Raw genomic sequence first — 16980 nt, 5'->3', positions numbered from 1 at the left:
ACAAGGGAATTTCTACAAATCTGACCACAAACCATTGAACAGAAGTGTACCTCTATGACTCATCAGGGTCATAGTTCAGGGCACCATCCCATTAAAGACAAGGAACATCTCTGCACCCCCACGACATTTGGTCAAATAGAAGATAAATGGTATAATAAACTGGCTGGGTATCGTCTTTTAACACTAGGCAATCTCCAAACAGAGAAATGAAAGGGAGGACATTGAGTGTTGTGATATGTTTATATAATGACAAAGTGATACAAAGGGGCAGCGAGAAGCTATTAGCTAACACCGGTGAGGAAGTACAGCAACACCAATGCAAATTATGACTGTGATAACAATCAATAGCATGTAAAAAGGGAATTAAGGTTACAATGGTGCACACTTGCAGGCTCTGGAGTTGTGGTCAGGTGTTCAAAGTGGTTTCTGGTTTGAAGGAGAAACAATTTAGCATCATTGATGACAGAACAGATTTGTTTTACTTACTAGCTACAGCAGAAGGGTGATCTGTGTCTGTAGGTAATTGTCTAAGAATTTCAAGGAATGGTTAATTATTTATCATTCTCTGTTCTAATTTCTAAATGCTACCAAACTCTAAGTTTCAAAACTAATTTAATTCTTAATTCTTACAGGCATGTAATCCAACAGTGATTAATTTTCTCTTACAATATTGGTGTTGGTATTTGCTGTGGTTGCAATTGGACAAACTAATTGACAAAACCAGTATTTCATTTGTTTCTTGTTTCGGGGTGTACCTACACTTCTATGTAATTGGAGACAAGCTACATAGAACCGTCCCATTAAAATAACAGATTTTTCATGTAGTATCAGTTGGGATTATTTCCACTTGCAAGCACCTCAAAAAAAAAATATTATACCACTGAACTAGAAAAGTATGAAGGGTGTCGACATTAAAACCATGCTGGACATTCTTGGAATAAGCCCTACTGCAAATAGTAAAGCTAATTAGTTTTATTACCCTTCGCTACTAAATGTACCACTTACTACGTTGGCAAGTGTGAGTCTTTTCTGATTCGGCAGTCAGAAGGGCGTTCTTACACACTGGTATGCCATACACTTCCTTACATGGATCCACACAGCTTTAAAAAATAAAGCAATAATTTTTTCCATGTTCTGAGAATAGACCCTGAACATGACTTACGAGGATTAAACTAAGCTAATGTAAAACAGACACTATGTAATTAAGTTGATTTATTGAAAATGTGAAAACATGTTCGAGATTGTGACTGGATAGTCCAGATAGTCCGTCTCTGTTTTAGTTTCACAACATTGTGAAGAAGACACATTAGAAAACAACACGGGTGATGCCATAGCCCATACATAACCCCCCCCCCCCCCAAATAAGAAGCTAAAAGAGGACTGAAGGGAACTGTTGCTACGCTACAGTCGTTACCATTTAGTGAGGTCAACTAGAATCCCTCCCAACAAAATGGTGGCAATTTTATAATATTTGGCAGGGTCCAGAGAAAAAACTACCATGAACAAACTCCCTTCACACTCAGGATTTAAATAAACAAGAGATGGTAATATTCAACGTTTGACAACAGGACAGGGTCTGTTTTGCAGAAGAGAGTGAAATCACCATTGGATGGAATAATGCTACTGGAATACCCTTTTATGTTATTTTAGACGTGCATGTCTGTGTGGGAGATGCTGTAAGTCACTGGCAGAGTGTGGTGTCGAACAGGAAAAACAACATGCCAAATAATGTTTACCTTTTTGTACATCCCTGCTCACGTCCCTCTGAGACACACTAAGCCCTGACCGCTGCCCAGGTCTTAACAAGGCCTCTGCTTACTGTATCACTCTGAACTCTCATGGCCCATAGTACACACCTGAATGCGCACGCACACACACAATTCTACACACTAACACGCTTAACACCTACTGTACAAGTATCCCTTTTCAATGCCATTTATGAAACGAGTCGATGCACTTATTCGCAGTATGTGATTCCTGGCAATTACATGTGAGAGTCAGCGTGATGAATAACCAGCGTCAGCCCAAACCAAGTGACAAACCAAATGGGCAGTGAAATAAAAAGGATCTTCTGTTTTCAGTTGGCAAAGACTTTTCCGTTCCGACTTGCAAGGTGTTCAATAGTTGCGGGTTACAAAAAGTTATTGTTTATAGAACAGTATTGAACATTAGCATAAGACAAAACAAAATCCTATTGTTAGTGAATAAACCTCAAAACGCACCTTTCAATTAAATTCTCATGTTGTTGCTGCGAAATGACTGAAAATGTGAACCGTCACTGAAGAGCGTGCCTTAAAAACAAGGTTCGATCAGAAAGCTTTGAGCAGCAATAGGGCAGGTTGCAGGGCGATGGTGCCAGGGGATGTAATGCCCAACTCAAACCACTGATACTCCCAGGACCTAAAAATAGTTCATTTCAGGCAGTCAGACAAAGGATCTCTGAGCAGGTTTAATCCTCCAGATTACCCTAGTGCATTTAAGCGGCCCCCTTGTAGTCCCCTGACAGCTCACCTGGGATACCAATATCTCCCTGGAACCTGTCCCACCCCTGTCTCTCACGAGAAGACTAACTGAGTGTTGTCATTCAGGGGACAGCTGAGGAGGGCTGTGAAGAGGAGGGAAGGGTGATGATGCATTCTGCTTCACATGTATGATCTTTTAACACAAAGGAGTTGTAGTTCTGGGACATTTTGGAGCACCGGACCTCCCTGCCAAGTTTTAAGAAACACATTTTTATGTATTTTCTGTTTGGTCTGCGGAGACCGCGCCAAATCCACACCCATGCAATTTATGAGAGCGTGAAAGCAGATCTCTGCATAATATTATGTCAGATTGTGTGGTATGAAAATTGTTGAGGGGGGAAGCGTGACGTTCTGTTCATTTGCGGTCCTATCACAATTCGAAATACAACACAAATGGGAGTTCTCTCCTCTGTGGAGCCAGATCCCATGTGGATTTAATCAGAACATGTTGAAATGTCTGAGTCCAGAGGATTCCCCATCTGATTACCAACAGTTTATTGATAGTAAGGAAAACTCAATCTGGTGCTCACTGTTTTGAATCACTGAACCTAAATTGTATGCATTAACATGTATACACAGGACCCAGCTGTTTGACACCTTGGTCTCAGTCTGTTCCTTGTTGGAATAAAGGTTTCATAATAACAAAAAGAGGCTCTATTATAATTTGTCAGAATTGGGCAGGATTTTCTGAAAATAATTGTGAGATTACTCTGTTGATTCTGTCTCTGGCACACGCTTAAAAAAGTATGCCAGCACCAAATTTCATATGATCCAAGCTGTATCTGAACACTGGCCAGAACTGTAAATGTTTCTTTTTTAGGTCTGCTTGCCAATACCGACCAATACCGACGCAAACAGAAAGAATAGACTATGCTATAAAGAAATATATTTTTTGGACTAAAAATACATAAGATAGTGACTGTAATTATAATAAAAGAGAAAATTCAGTCAAGCTTAATATAATACGAAGGTAGCATACATGAACTGCACCTTGACAAGAGAGGAGGCCATTTCTTGGCTTCAGCAGGGATAGTTTTTGTGGTAAACACATTAGCCGAATACACTGCACTCAAGCTAACCGTAAAGACTTGCTTAGCAGAAGGTCGAACTGCACCCTTGGGCAACATTGTACACATTCTACATGTTATTTCTTCTGTGTGCTTTTTTAATGACTTTGTCTTTTAGCAGAAATCACACACGTCAAAACGAAAAATGGAACTTCACTAAAGCACTCAATCAATGTTTTTGCGTGACACCACTGGGGAAACATTCCCCCAGTTTCCCAGTCTGTTACTCTAGGCTAATGAAACACATTTAAATCCCCTGTCGGGATTACCTGGAGGTGGTAAATAATAAGCAGGATGTCATCACTGATTAAAGTGAGGCTATCCAGTCTTGCATACTGACATAACTTAACCCTCACTGGTATTTCTAGATGTATTTACTCAAGGTCTACTGTATCTGCCGATAATTCTCATGGACTGTAAGTAATCATTCATTCAATTATCAAGACTAAACGTATTGTATGTTCAACACATCTACAGTCAGTTATCATCAATTAGGAGATTAAAGAAGCTAACACTAACATCTGCCACGGAAGTTTAACTTTCCACTGATGATAAAGTAGGCCTATTTGATATCTATTGGAATACAACACTTGATACGGGACAATTGCCTTCAGGTGTCCAATTATTCTGAAAGTGCATATAAAACAATGACTGTTAGTGTTAACAGACAGACAAGAAAAAGCAGAGGTCGGAAGCACAATCACTTAAACAGAAAACAGACACGTAGACAAAAAGGAGGCTAATGTTGAGAGAGAGAAATGGAATACAGAATACCAATTAAACTAGAAATTCATGTGCATTTCGATTATTGCATTTCACAATTTCACACTATCCCAAACACAAGAAACACAAGGAATACTAGTCGATAACTCCGACTGTTTACCTAGTCTTTGCAAGGACATCCAGAAGAGAGCAACCCACAGAGCATGACGGAACTTCCATCGCCACCGTCCTCCACAGATGTGAGACTCCCTGCAAATCACAATTAAGTTGGAGATCTACTGAGTATCGTCTTAACAGGTCAGTCTTATACATGCAGTGCACAAATGGACGGTACATAATGTCCCTGCGTCTTCAGTCATTCTGTGTCTGCAATTTGGATCCATTTTGAAGGTTTGAATTATGCGTTTGTGGTATGGAAACATTTTATTCTGCAAAGAGGGACCACAATGGAGCATACATTTTTAGGTTATATAACAATACATTGTTCTTCAGTGTCAGTTGAAATGACTTCCAGACCAAGCAAGGGTATCTGACAGACAGCGAATGGCGTTCATACAAGGATTTTAACGCAATGCTATTCCCTTGAATCTAAAGTGTTTGACATTACAATGGTGGAAAAAAAATCACCGCTGTTGGTCAGGCCACTGTATTAAACAAAGTGGTCATTTTGATCAGTATGTTAAACATATACAACCCCTTTCGATTGTAGAGTTAACATGTCAGAAATATCATGCCTAGGCTTGAATAATTGTCTATAGTTCACATTTTCCTCTGAATTCATACAGACTGGATGTAAAGCCTGTCAAAAAGCCTGCTCTCCTACTACATCTCTGAGAACAGAGGAGAGTGCCTCCTCTGTTAATTTACACTACACTGATGGGATCTAAATCTCTGGATGGATTGCTTTTCCACTTCATCAAACACTACCTTCATTAGCTAGCAGGCCTGTTTCGTCTAGGCTTAATTAATACCAATTACTCTAGATGCTGCCTGAGTCCTGGCTGGTGCTGGGAGGAGGTTAAAAATAACATTTTACAGCTTTTTTGTATTTTATTAGCATTTTAACGGAAGGTACAGTTACTACCGCATTAAATTATTCCTCTAGACTAAATCCCTCTACTCAATACATTGTTATTTACTGGCATCAAAATGAACCAGGTGACATGGAGCATCTTCTCATACATCCAAGGCAAAAGCCCTCTCAGAGGACTACCTTAGAAAAGATTATAACAATCCCAATTCTTGCAAGCAAAAGAAGCACCAAGAAAGGTGATATGGCGTATATCCGGCCACCCACACAAAGGCTACGAACACTGGTCATATTTTATTTAAATGGCAACAACAGTATTGTAACCCATCACATTCATTGTCATGAAACAAAGATCAGAAGAGGTGAAATAATCAAAAGGCAATTTTCACCATAGAGATAAGGAAAATCTTTAATAAAAAAAAAACATAGTCATTAGTGAATAACAGGCATGTTTTCTGACCTTATAACTCCACACCGTTGCTATTGAATGAGTATACATATGGCAAAGAAGACTGAACACAAACAAAAAAAGCTCACAAACTCTTAAGGCATTAATTTCTTGGACTATCCAAATTGCTGATTAATATGGATATAGAAAATGGATGGATATAATTGTTCTTTAAGATGAAGGAAAACTAATCACCAATACATTTTCTTGTAGAGTACCCAGTGGCCTTCCCAAATGTTGAAAACAACTTGCATAATTAATTAAGTTAATTCTTCTTCTTCTTTCTATATAATTTATAGCATTAGCGCCAAGAGATCGAGACTGAATTAATTGCTCACTTATTACATCAATTCATTGAATTCCTGTCATCAGAGAAAAAGTGTTCTTTGTTTTCAGTTGTTTCTCTCAAAGAATGTAAATACTAATGCAGAACAAGCAGGCAGAGAGAGGTCACTTGGTCCCATGGAGACAACATAAAGACTTTGATTCATCTAGTGGCTCAGATGAATTTGCATTCTACTAAATTAATATAATTTGGGTTTGAATATCAATCAAACCCACTGATGCCAGGCACTCAAACGAAAACAATGTGCAGTAGTTGGGAACCTAGATGAAGACGAGGAATGTCTTTTTTACTTATGGTATAGAAGCCTCTGGTGGTTCAGAAGTCATAAACCACCTTTAGACACTTTATAATATCTAAGCTGTCCATTCCTGCCTTCACATTCCCTTCATTTAACTGCGCCTTATCAAAGTGTTATGTCATCACATGTGGAGTTATCAGAGTAAAACCATCTTAATTTTTAATTAAATACCCAAGTTTAGTAGGGGGACTGATTTCACCACCTGGGGCAGGTATAATTCTATTCATTTTTCTTTCAACAGACTCTCCATGACTTCATCTCACAACATCAAATATTTTCTGTCTTGTCAGTGAGGTTCTACATTTAGATCCTGAAGCAACTGCCGGGCAGCTTCAGGTTTAGTCTGTAAATGTTCAGCTAACTTTTGGATGAACATATTCTAGGTTGTGCAACTCCAGTAACACAAAGTTCTCACACATTAATAACACTACAGAAGACACATCAGTTAGTTTAAATGTTTTAAAGGAAATTAAAACATTTAAAAATGATTAACCTAGTTTATTATATTTCCCTAAATGATATATCCCATACAAATACAGAAAGTCAGAATGTACTGTAAATCACAAACAAATAGTTAATAATGGAGCAGTATTTTTAAGAAGGAAACTCCTGTTATAGGCCAGCCTTTCTAAAACCTTTGTGGGCTTTTTCCTCTAGGTACCGCTTGCATAAAAACACAATTTCTCCTATCCTAACAACACATTTTAGTATTTTACATAGACAAAACATGGTCTATTAAGCAATTAAATGTTCTATATTCATACACATTGGGGCTAATGGAAACTAATGCTAATGTGAAGAAAAGGCCTCCAGGCTACTCCCATAATGCTAATTAACACACTTAAATATGCAAAAGTAGGATCTGAAGAATTTAGGTCTATGGTTTGTAGTAACTGCCATGTATCAGAATGGTATTTGGAAGTTCATGAAAATGTCAGTGAAGATCATCTAGCTATTCATTGCAGAAAAGAAGACATGCATTGCATTGAACAATGATTTTGCCATCGTACCTTTTAATGTCCTAGACAGATTGTGAGCATCATGGAGATAAATAGAGTTTTGTAATTTAAGATTTCATTGCTAAAATCATTCAAAAGCTAGCCACATTCGTAGCTTTGAAATAGAATTTGGTATGTGCCAACCACAAAACTGCCAAAATCAACCATTACATATGTAACCCCGAATCTATGGAGGAAGTGTCAATGCAAGAGGGACTATTTAATGAGGTACTATATATGCCATGGGCGGGCAAGCATTCCAATACATTCATTAAGCTCTTTGTACCTGTTGATTCATGATGAATATAATGTAGTCATCTGCAACCTGGGGTAGTTATGTGGTTGCGAAATACTGACAGTGGTCGAGAGTCATACTAATCGAAATGCTAATAGGCAAAGCATTAACCAAAGGGAGGGAAAACCAAGACAATTTCAGTCTTAGGCCAGAGGAGCATTTTCCTCCAAAAGCATTTGTCATTTTGCATTTTGATATTATCATTTAGTTTTTTTTTATCATGAATTGCAATTTGTTAAGTGATTCAAGTGCTTAAAGAAGAGTTTCACACAGGGCAACTACCAACAAACCATGTGTTTGACACCCAGGGGCAAGCAAGGTGGCCAATTCATTTTAAGCATAGGCAGGGGTGGAAAAAGAAAGACGGAGCAGTCTCCGGTGCTGCTGACTGTGAAAGGCCATTCAGCCAGGTTAGATTAAGGCAGATCTGTTCTATTTTAATCTGTTCTATACTTTTGAAGCGCATGTCAACAACATTGACCAATCACGGTAACGAAACCCCTGCATGATTATACGTCCAAAAATAGGAGCATCTGAAGTTTAATATAACCCATTTAACCAGACTGCCATGTTTCACAAAAGGCTAACATACTGTTGTAATATCTATCTAGCTTGGAAAACCTCTGATTTGACTATATGCTTTGGTCGAGATCGGCATAAATTTGGTACTTCCTCTTACGTACCTGGCGGCCATAACCGCTTGTGCGCACAAACCCATAATTTCTGGTGCCACCACTGACCCTCTAGCTAGCTAGTCAAACAACTATTAGTTCACAGACATGTAGAAGCAATTTGGATTAAAATTTTAATGCGTTGCATTTTAATTCATGCTTATGCTGTTAGAAAATGATTCACTTTCACAAATGAATAATGCTAGTGTATTTCATATTTCACATATATTTTATAGTTCTGCCCTGGCCATTTAATTGCCATGGCTGTTGTCCTGTGTGTAAAGGTGCTTGAGGGAAAAGACAGCATACACAATAGGGAACCGTGTCCATCCTAGAACGGACATTTAAGTTCTACCTCAGAAGGGGGGTGGGAGGAACAGGGTGGGAAGAGATGTATCTCAGCTGTTGAGGGGTAATTTTGTTTGACTCTTGACATTTGATAATTGCATTTAGACAGTATCGGACACCAGACATCATTCATATTTGAACACAATCACAGACGTGATCATGTTCTTGCCACATGGGGCATTTGAACAGAGCTAGCTTGTTATGTTAGCAATCAAATCCATTAATCTTATGGCAACAGGGCAGCATGGATATAAAATGCAAGTATAAAACTGGTTCTATGACATTTGCAATCTGATTGGCTTAAATGGGTTTCTAAGCCTTTGACAATTCCCTCCTAACCTTAGAGTCAGAAGTAGGTTAATCACTCACTGACAAGTACATGATGTCAAAGTGACAATACACTAACCAAAACATGTCTCTAGCCTCAAGTCTCATTAGCCTAGCTAGCTGGTTAGGCTTAGCCCAGCTAGCTCTTTAGCCTAGCTAGTTATGATTACACTGTACAGTGACAAATCACATCATGTTACTTTTCAGTTGTGTTAGAGGCATGACTAGTAGTGTTATCATCTGATAACTAAATTTAGAAAGGTAATCTGACAAATGTAGCTGAAAACAGGGAACATTTGAAAGTAGCTTGCAACGGGGACTTGAGAAATTGCATTCACTAATGATGAGATTCTGCTACAAAGATAACTCTACTGCTAACTAGGTTTTCCTATGTTAGTCCTAAACTAATTTGAGATTCAGAATCCCAAAAGTGTTTGCTAAGTATGTTCTGCATGTGCAACAACATGGGCTACCTCCAATTGGTTAGCTAGCTATGTTCACACCAAGCACATGGAATGAAAGTATGTCAACTGGCTTCTTAGAAATATGTTTAAATCCTTCACCCACTGTCCACTGCATTGTGTAAAATGTGTATTTATGATACAGTTATGCAGGGGACAAACATTAATTTCCTTTACAACATAATCAAACATTTACTATTACAAATGACTTGGGAAAGAAATGTATATTACGGGACAGTTGGATGTCTTTGGGATGTACTGGACACGTCAATGTGACGTAATATGAAGTATTGGATACATGCAGATCTTCGGCCTTGTGCTTTGACACAAATTTGAGGTGTGCGGTTAAACCCTGCCAATGCAGTCTGGTGTGTGTTATGGCTTATACGGTCATATATTTTTGTTTTACATATACCATCCAGTTTCAATTTGCTCCATGCATGGTACCGAGGCTAAGTCTAACCCCAGAATTAATCAATATTGGTAACATTCAAAATAAAACTAGGCCCTGAAACAAAACGTTGGCAAATACAACATTTTCATGGAAATATCTGAAGTGGATCGGATTTGCCACTTAAAGCAAATATACTGTACCATATTTTTACTGACATGACAACTCCTGAAGTTAAAACGATGTACATCATCATGGCCCATCATATGTCATTTTCATCATGAAGAATTGTAAATTCTGACTCGCATAATTGACGATAAAAATGTAGTAGTTTGTCTCAAGACTAAGATTACACTTCTTAGACAAATATATCACCTACAGTGTGTTAATTTTATGATAGTAAGATATTTTTAAATGCAAGACAACCCATCTTAAAATATAGAAATTCAGGTTGCTCCCTTTTGGAGGAATATGACATGACTAAAAGATTAAATAAAATTGCTATTAAATAGCAAATGTTCACCACTAACGAAAGTGTTATATTTATACATTTACATCCTTAGCCTGCTACATATTAAACATCCAACATGGTTAAATGTAACAATTCACTTATGACACTGAGTAGAATTTTCAACAAAAGGGTACTTATTTCTAGAATCATCGTTCTGTAATGGTCGCTTAGACAGGTATATTGTTGGTCTACAAACCTATGAATCTAACTAAAACAACTGTTTGTCTCTATGAATGAGAAAACGTGTGATATTATATACAGTCCCCACAATGTTTGAAATAGAGGATGGTCTGTCCTTGCATTCATAACTCTGTCTATGTATTCAATTTGTGGTTCAATTTCTTCAAAACTATCCCGAGCTTTTTTGCCGAAGAGTAGCGGGGTAGAGCGTTTTATTATTGATGTAACTGCGGATTGGCCCTTTAAATGCAAACATATTATTAAGCAGATATTGGCAGATATGTGTTGACTGTTTTGAAAAGAATGTTAGGCGCACTCTAAAAGTCAACACAAGTGAATAAAAAAATAGCGGAGAGGCTTTAGCTAAGTCTATCATTGTGTTATCAATTTACCAACTCGAGGGTCAATCTTCCAATCTCAAAGAAGACAATGAAAAAGTAAATAATTTTGATATACGCCTTAAGCAACATTCACTAATAACTTACATTATCTTATTGGAGAGGGAGCTGGTCTCTTTGAAGAATCATTCTCCCCTTGTGTCGTCCGACTTGAGTTTCTCAGTTATGGAAGAATTGGCAACTTTTTTAAATTCGTCCCGCGCTAACTTTTCAAGGTATAATTCAGATAACAACAAATCAGTGTTATATAGATAATAGATAAAGACACTTATCCCAGAGTTTGTCGGGTACTCCTGTCGCTTGATGAACCTGTTCCAAGTCGCTCAAGATGCTTGAAACACCAGCAAGGCTGTTTTCCCACTCAGGACCGTGTCCTTGCACACAGCTGGAGGACGTACTCTCCTTCTGGCGCCCCACCCTAAACTGAAGGCAAGCAGGCAGACATGAAGTCCCGGGAGTTAAAGTGCTGACAATTCTTCATTTACCATTACGAATTCTATAAAAACAGTTGCTTATCGCTGTAAAGAACTGACAAACTGACAAATGAGACTTTTATATTCACAGTTACCACAAACCGTAATTTAGTTCCATGGCATTTTTGTATTCTTGGTCTGTGATGCTTAACGTTGATAGGACATGGATTTGACAAGCTAATGTCTTATTTATGCCACAACAATGAACGTAAAACGATTATTAAATGGAAACTTAAGATTTTTAAATAAGATTGAAATAAGTTATTTATTGTGGGCTATATCATTTTTCAACAAAACTTGAGATCCTATAAGCATACCACGTGAAAAACAGTATTTCCCTGGTTGAACTATGGTCAGAATATTTCATAACTAGATTGGAATTCCATATTACCATGCATTTCTCATGACATCTTAAGACAGTGAAAAAATGTGTCAGTTTTGTCAATATGTAGTTTTTTTTTAAATTACCTGTAGTAGTACTTCAGTTACCCACATACTCAGTTTTTGATGTTCCAGTAGTATCTAGGTAATCAAACCCTTTTTAAAACATAGCAACACGTCTGATATATTATATTAACTTTATTTTAGTGAATGGTCAACTGCATTTAAAACAAAAACACATACACATAATTAAGAAAAGGTAGTCTAATCCAATCATGTCAACTGGTTGATTAAATTGGTCATTTTAAAATGAATTAACATTGTTACATATAAAGGTTTCTGCAATGTTTTTCCAAGTTAGACATACTTACTGTAAAGAGCACCGATCATGAAATTAAACTTCTTTACCAACTCAGTGACATTACATTTAAATATCAAATTGTGATCAAGCCAGATACCAAGACATATGTAGAATATCTAGGCTGGACAATAGAAATATCAACCATCTATAGCCATGAAATGCTTTGCAAAGCTGGTATGCACCAAAACCAAACCATCACCCAGGACCCAGTGGACCCTCTCCAATTCACACTCACTCTCAGATGCATTTGACATGGTTCCCCTCCCACCTTGTGGAATACCTACATTATGTGAGGATGAGCTACGGCATCGGCAATACAAAACCAAGTTTGCTGATGACAAAAGCAGTAGTAAGTCTGATCACCGAAGATGATGAGACATCATGAAGTGAAGGCGTCGGAGAACTGTCAGTGTGGTACCAGGACAACCATCTCTCCCTCGGCCTTAGCAAGGCAAAGGAGCTGACCTTAGGCCACAGGAAAAGGAGGGGCTAGAACCTCCCAATCCACATGAAGGTTGAAATTCCTCTGTGAATTGTTTGGATAAATTTATTTTTTCATTCATAATTCTGGTGTATACTCTGTGTTACTATATTGTATCAATTTCTTTATATTTGTCATTTATTATGAGGCCTGCTGATATAGAAGCATGCAACAATTTAATTTGATTCAGTATTTTCAGTAAAGCAGGTGAGCTGCATTACAGCAATATAAAAAATATTGCAGAGGGGCAAAACAGCCAATGTCTTGAGACAGAAATGGTTGGAAGGCATCCACCTTATCCAATGAAACGGCAGAGGTCCAGCCTTGCCTTAAAAACACGTACAGCAGTTAATGGTTGGTCTTTACTAGTAGCACTGCACAGGGGGTGGGATTTTACTGAGATAAAAGGCTTACAGACGATATGCACAGACAGAGAATCCTAAAACATTTTGGACAGTGACACTTTTTTTGGGGGTCTGCATTCCAGCGCTTTGGATTTATAGTGATAAAATGACAATGAATCTAAGGGTATTTTCATGAACCTGTTGAACCATTCAGAAGTTATAGGTCGTTTTGTACATTAACCCCCCGCCCATTTTGAGGTACCAGAAGGTACTAATAAGAAACAACTGTTTCTTATTAGGCAGGTTTGTCTGTTTCCACCCTTAACATACTATATGTGGAAGGAAACCACCTGATTAGTGTTTGCATCAACAACATGCGTATCAGCTAGAAGAAAGGAAGGGTTTAAGGCAAATACAGATGTTGCTGATGATAGATCAGCCAGGCAAGAGAAAAAAGGCCAGTGCCCTTTTTACAACCCCTTAAGGCAATAGGCCGATAATGAAGTAAAACAATGTTAGCCAAGAGCAAAATCAGTTCTAGGAGTCATAAACACATTAATGTATTTATATTTATAAACCAGTTTGTTTGAATCCTGAATGCTAATTGGCCGATAGCCATGGTATGTGAGACCATGTGACACGGGTATGAGACCGCATCACTTTTTACTGCTCTAATTGCATCAGTAACCGGTTCATAAGAGCAATAAGGTATCTAGGGGGGTTTGTGATATATTGCCAATATAGCACAGCTAAGCGCTGTACCCAGTCACTGAGGCATGTATCATCAGGTGTTATAGCCGTGGTATATTTGCCATATACCACACCACAATTATGTGTTTCTAAATACCTATTTTGGGGTATTTTATGATTTACTGACAGAGGAAAGTTGGAAGGACTACCTTCTGAAATAGCAACATGGCAGAATGACACCCATGTCGCAGTATTGTAGAATATTAGTACAATAATTTACCTGGCTGTTCTATAACGTTTCCTATCCCAGATGGAGGGTACAGGTAATACGGACACTGTCTTTTCAGGACCCCAAATGTCACGTCCTTTAAAGCACCCCTGGCTGTTGTGGCCGCTGGTGAGTAAAGCAACCATGTCGGCAGGCAAACAGTCTGGTTGTTGTCACTGGTTGTTTACTTCTGTGCTAGTATGGCTGTCTCTCTGTAAGCTGATTTATGTAAGTAATCAAAAAGCATTGCATTACAAGAATTTGAGTTAGATGTTGTCACAATATTATTTTTAGTCGAAAAGCTAAATCTATATTTTCTTGTCATACCCATGGCATAGACCAATATTACCAGCCAATCAGCATTCAGTGTATGAAGGACCCACTAACAAGGAGAACTAAAATAGCTGGCATTCACTGTCGCTCAGTGGAACATCACAACCTGATTGATGTATTTAGTAAACAAAATGGCCTCAGAGGTATCAGTGTGATTAACCATGTTTTTGTCTTTCTTGAAATCCAGGACAAATCTTGGTAATTTTCAAGCTTTTAATTTCAATGCTTAAAGGAATGAAGCAGGTGACTGTGTAGTTAAATTATAAATAAAATTTTCCCCCTTCTAATTTCCTCAGATTTACAAATTGTTATTTCAAGACTTTCTTTAATGTAATGAGCCTTTTGAGTTCAAGCACATTTGAATAAACATGGATGGCTACAAAGGAGTGTTTCATTACCGTTACAAAATGAAGTACTAGATGGTAAAAAGCAGTCATTCTAAAAGCTAAGTTACATAAAGAGTCAATTAGTTTAATACATTTGAAGTGGGGAAACTCTGTTTGAAGGGATGTGGCGGTCTGCATTAGTCTATTCAAGACAGTGTGGAGCACTGTAGTATTAGTAGTGCTAGTTCAACAGCATCATGGAAATATATAAAATAATGATGAACACAATTGATTGGTTTTAATCATGTGAAGTTATGTGAAGTAAGTCCTTAATTTGACGAACTACAGAAACAGAGTACATGGTAAATGCAGAACTAACACAAACATAAACACCCCCCACCCCACACAGAAACATCAACATTTTTGAGGATGGATCTACAGCTCAGTCGAAGAAGGCAGCATAAGAAAAGTTGAAGTTTAGCGTGAAGGTTAGGGAAGTGTTTGGAGTTATCTATGAGGCGGTTTCATGTACCCAGATTAATCCATGTCATTAAATAACAAGCATGCACAGAATATAAACAGTCTATTTTCTGTCCACGACCAGCTTCAATACGTGCGTAGGAAATGGGCCCCATGTGCCTCGCCCTCCCCCCAAGGGCAATCGTCATACAAAGTCAACATGAAGTCCTCTTGCATGGACAGTGTTGTTTCTACAGCTCTGTGTACCAAAGCAGACAGCATGAGCATATACCATCAGGTCACCAACAACCAATCAATTTAAAACATTAGTGTGTTTAAGCAGAAATGAGAGCCCTTTCAGCGAAACAAAAAGATAAATAGAAACTGCATTGGAAACCTGTAAAGGGCCGATAAATCCTGCCCTATGATAATGGGTAATATATTATCCACGGTCTATTGAAGAATTGGGCTACAGTACATTAGGTTAAAGAAACATTTTGTATTTATAATGAATTATGCAAACTGCAAACTTAGCATTCTCCCAAAACTTAAAGGGGATAGGTGCGCTACACAAAAATCAGTTGAATTTGCACACAAAATCGACGGTGTCTTTTTGCAAGACGTGGACGCACTGTTCAATATATGGCCTGGAAGTCTTTAGTGAGTGACTCAATCCAGTTAGGGACGACCATGCTGGAAGCGCCACAGAGGCCCATATGAAGACACAGATGTCATTGTTGTTTACAGTGATTTGAAGACTCGGGACAGAATTGCTTTCTTCAGACGGACACAGCTGGGAGTGCTGCACAGACTAATGGGAGTCTCAGTTCTTCTGGGCCAGATCAGCGATACAGTGACGCCAGGGGACAATGGGTCTCATTCTTTGCCAGTGGTAAGTAACTTCAGGGCCTTCTGCAGATTCTGCACCGCGGTGCCCACGTCTTCGTACTGCAGGGCGCTGCCAGCATATTTGCAGTATTTCTGAGCCCGGGTGTAGTCCTCTGGGGTGAGACGCACATCACCTGCCGAGAAACGAGAATCAGGCGGTCCTTTGAGAGAAATGGAATTCGTGACAAGGAAAGTATCATTCTTAATGTGCTTCCTTAAACAAGCGAGATAACCATCCCTTTTCACGCTTTCAATGACCCGCCCAAGTAGGTCATTAATTGTCTCAGTAAACACCAGCCTGACACAGCTCTCTGGTTTCCCCCTTAACTCAAAACATATTGCACAAATCCAACCACACTATGCAATATCAACACACTTCAAAACACTTTTTCTTCGTAAGACTATGAATGTAAACACTGAAAGCTGATTGAAAAAATATCACTTTTGAGTGTATTTAAAGGAATATAAATAGCAATTAATATTAACAATGAATATATTGAGGTTTTGCAGCCCATTCAAAAATGAAGGAAAATGAAATATGCACAAAAGGAATATAACTTAATTCATGATATTCACTTTTGTACTGAAATGATGATCATGGACTACATTTTACCAATCCTGCATACAATTATACTTTTGGCACAATGCATGGGATTATTAGTGGCTTGCCACAAAAAACTCCTATTTACCACAAAAAACTCCTATTTACCACAAGTCATTTAAATTAGAAAGTAAGGCTGATGTTGGGAATATTCTGAACACTTGTCTTAAGGCAGATGCCAGTGGGTATTTAGGTCATTTTACGACCTCGGCCCTGAATGTATCACTACGAAAATAAGAAAAAGAAAGTTTCACACAACTCTGAGGGGTGGTTAATGTACTTAACTGGGGGCAGGATATATGGTCTGGGGGCAGGATATATGGTCTGGTGGCAGGATATATGGTCTGGGGGCAGGATATAT

The 16980-nt window shown here is 38.3% G+C and overlaps 2 protein-coding genes across 3 annotated transcripts in view; both read right to left on the bottom strand.

Moving 5' to 3' along the window:
* The window catches only part of adgrg6 (adhesion G protein-coupled receptor G6), a 66949-nt gene extending 52119 nt beyond the window's left edge, over nucleotides 1-14830 (bottom strand). Inside the window, exons 1-3 of the mRNA XM_020056113.3 lie at nucleotides 12514-14830; nucleotides 11102-11437; nucleotides 4473-4561 (exon numbers count right to left, since the gene is read on the bottom strand). Coding sequence (XP_019911672.2) covers nucleotides 4473-4561; nucleotides 11102-11103 — 91 coding nt within the window. The 5' untranslated portion in view covers nucleotides 11104-11437; nucleotides 12514-14830. The remainder of the gene's footprint in view (nucleotides 1-4472; nucleotides 4562-11101; nucleotides 11438-12513) is intronic.
* A 122-nt stretch (nucleotides 14831-14952) lies between these two features.
* The window catches only part of vta1 (vesicle (multivesicular body) trafficking 1), a 34664-nt gene continuing 32636 nt past the window's right edge, over nucleotides 14953-16980 (bottom strand). For both annotated transcript variants that reach the window (XM_010882583.5, XM_010882584.5), the window contains one exon: nucleotides 14953-16152. In XM_010882583.5, the coding sequence (XP_010880885.1) occupies nucleotides 16007-16152 (146 nt within the window). In that variant the 3' untranslated portion in view covers nucleotides 14953-16006. The remainder of the gene's footprint in view (nucleotides 16153-16980) is intronic.

The sequence above is a fragment of the Esox lucius genome, chromosome 18 (genome assembly GCF_011004845.1).
Source record: "Esox lucius isolate fEsoLuc1 chromosome 18, fEsoLuc1.pri, whole genome shotgun sequence".
In the NCBI taxonomy this organism is placed as follows: Eukaryota; Metazoa; Chordata; class Actinopteri; order Esociformes; family Esocidae; genus Esox; species Esox lucius.
Note: the sequence above shows the minus strand (reverse complement) of the source record. Positions and strands in the feature narration are given on the sequence as shown.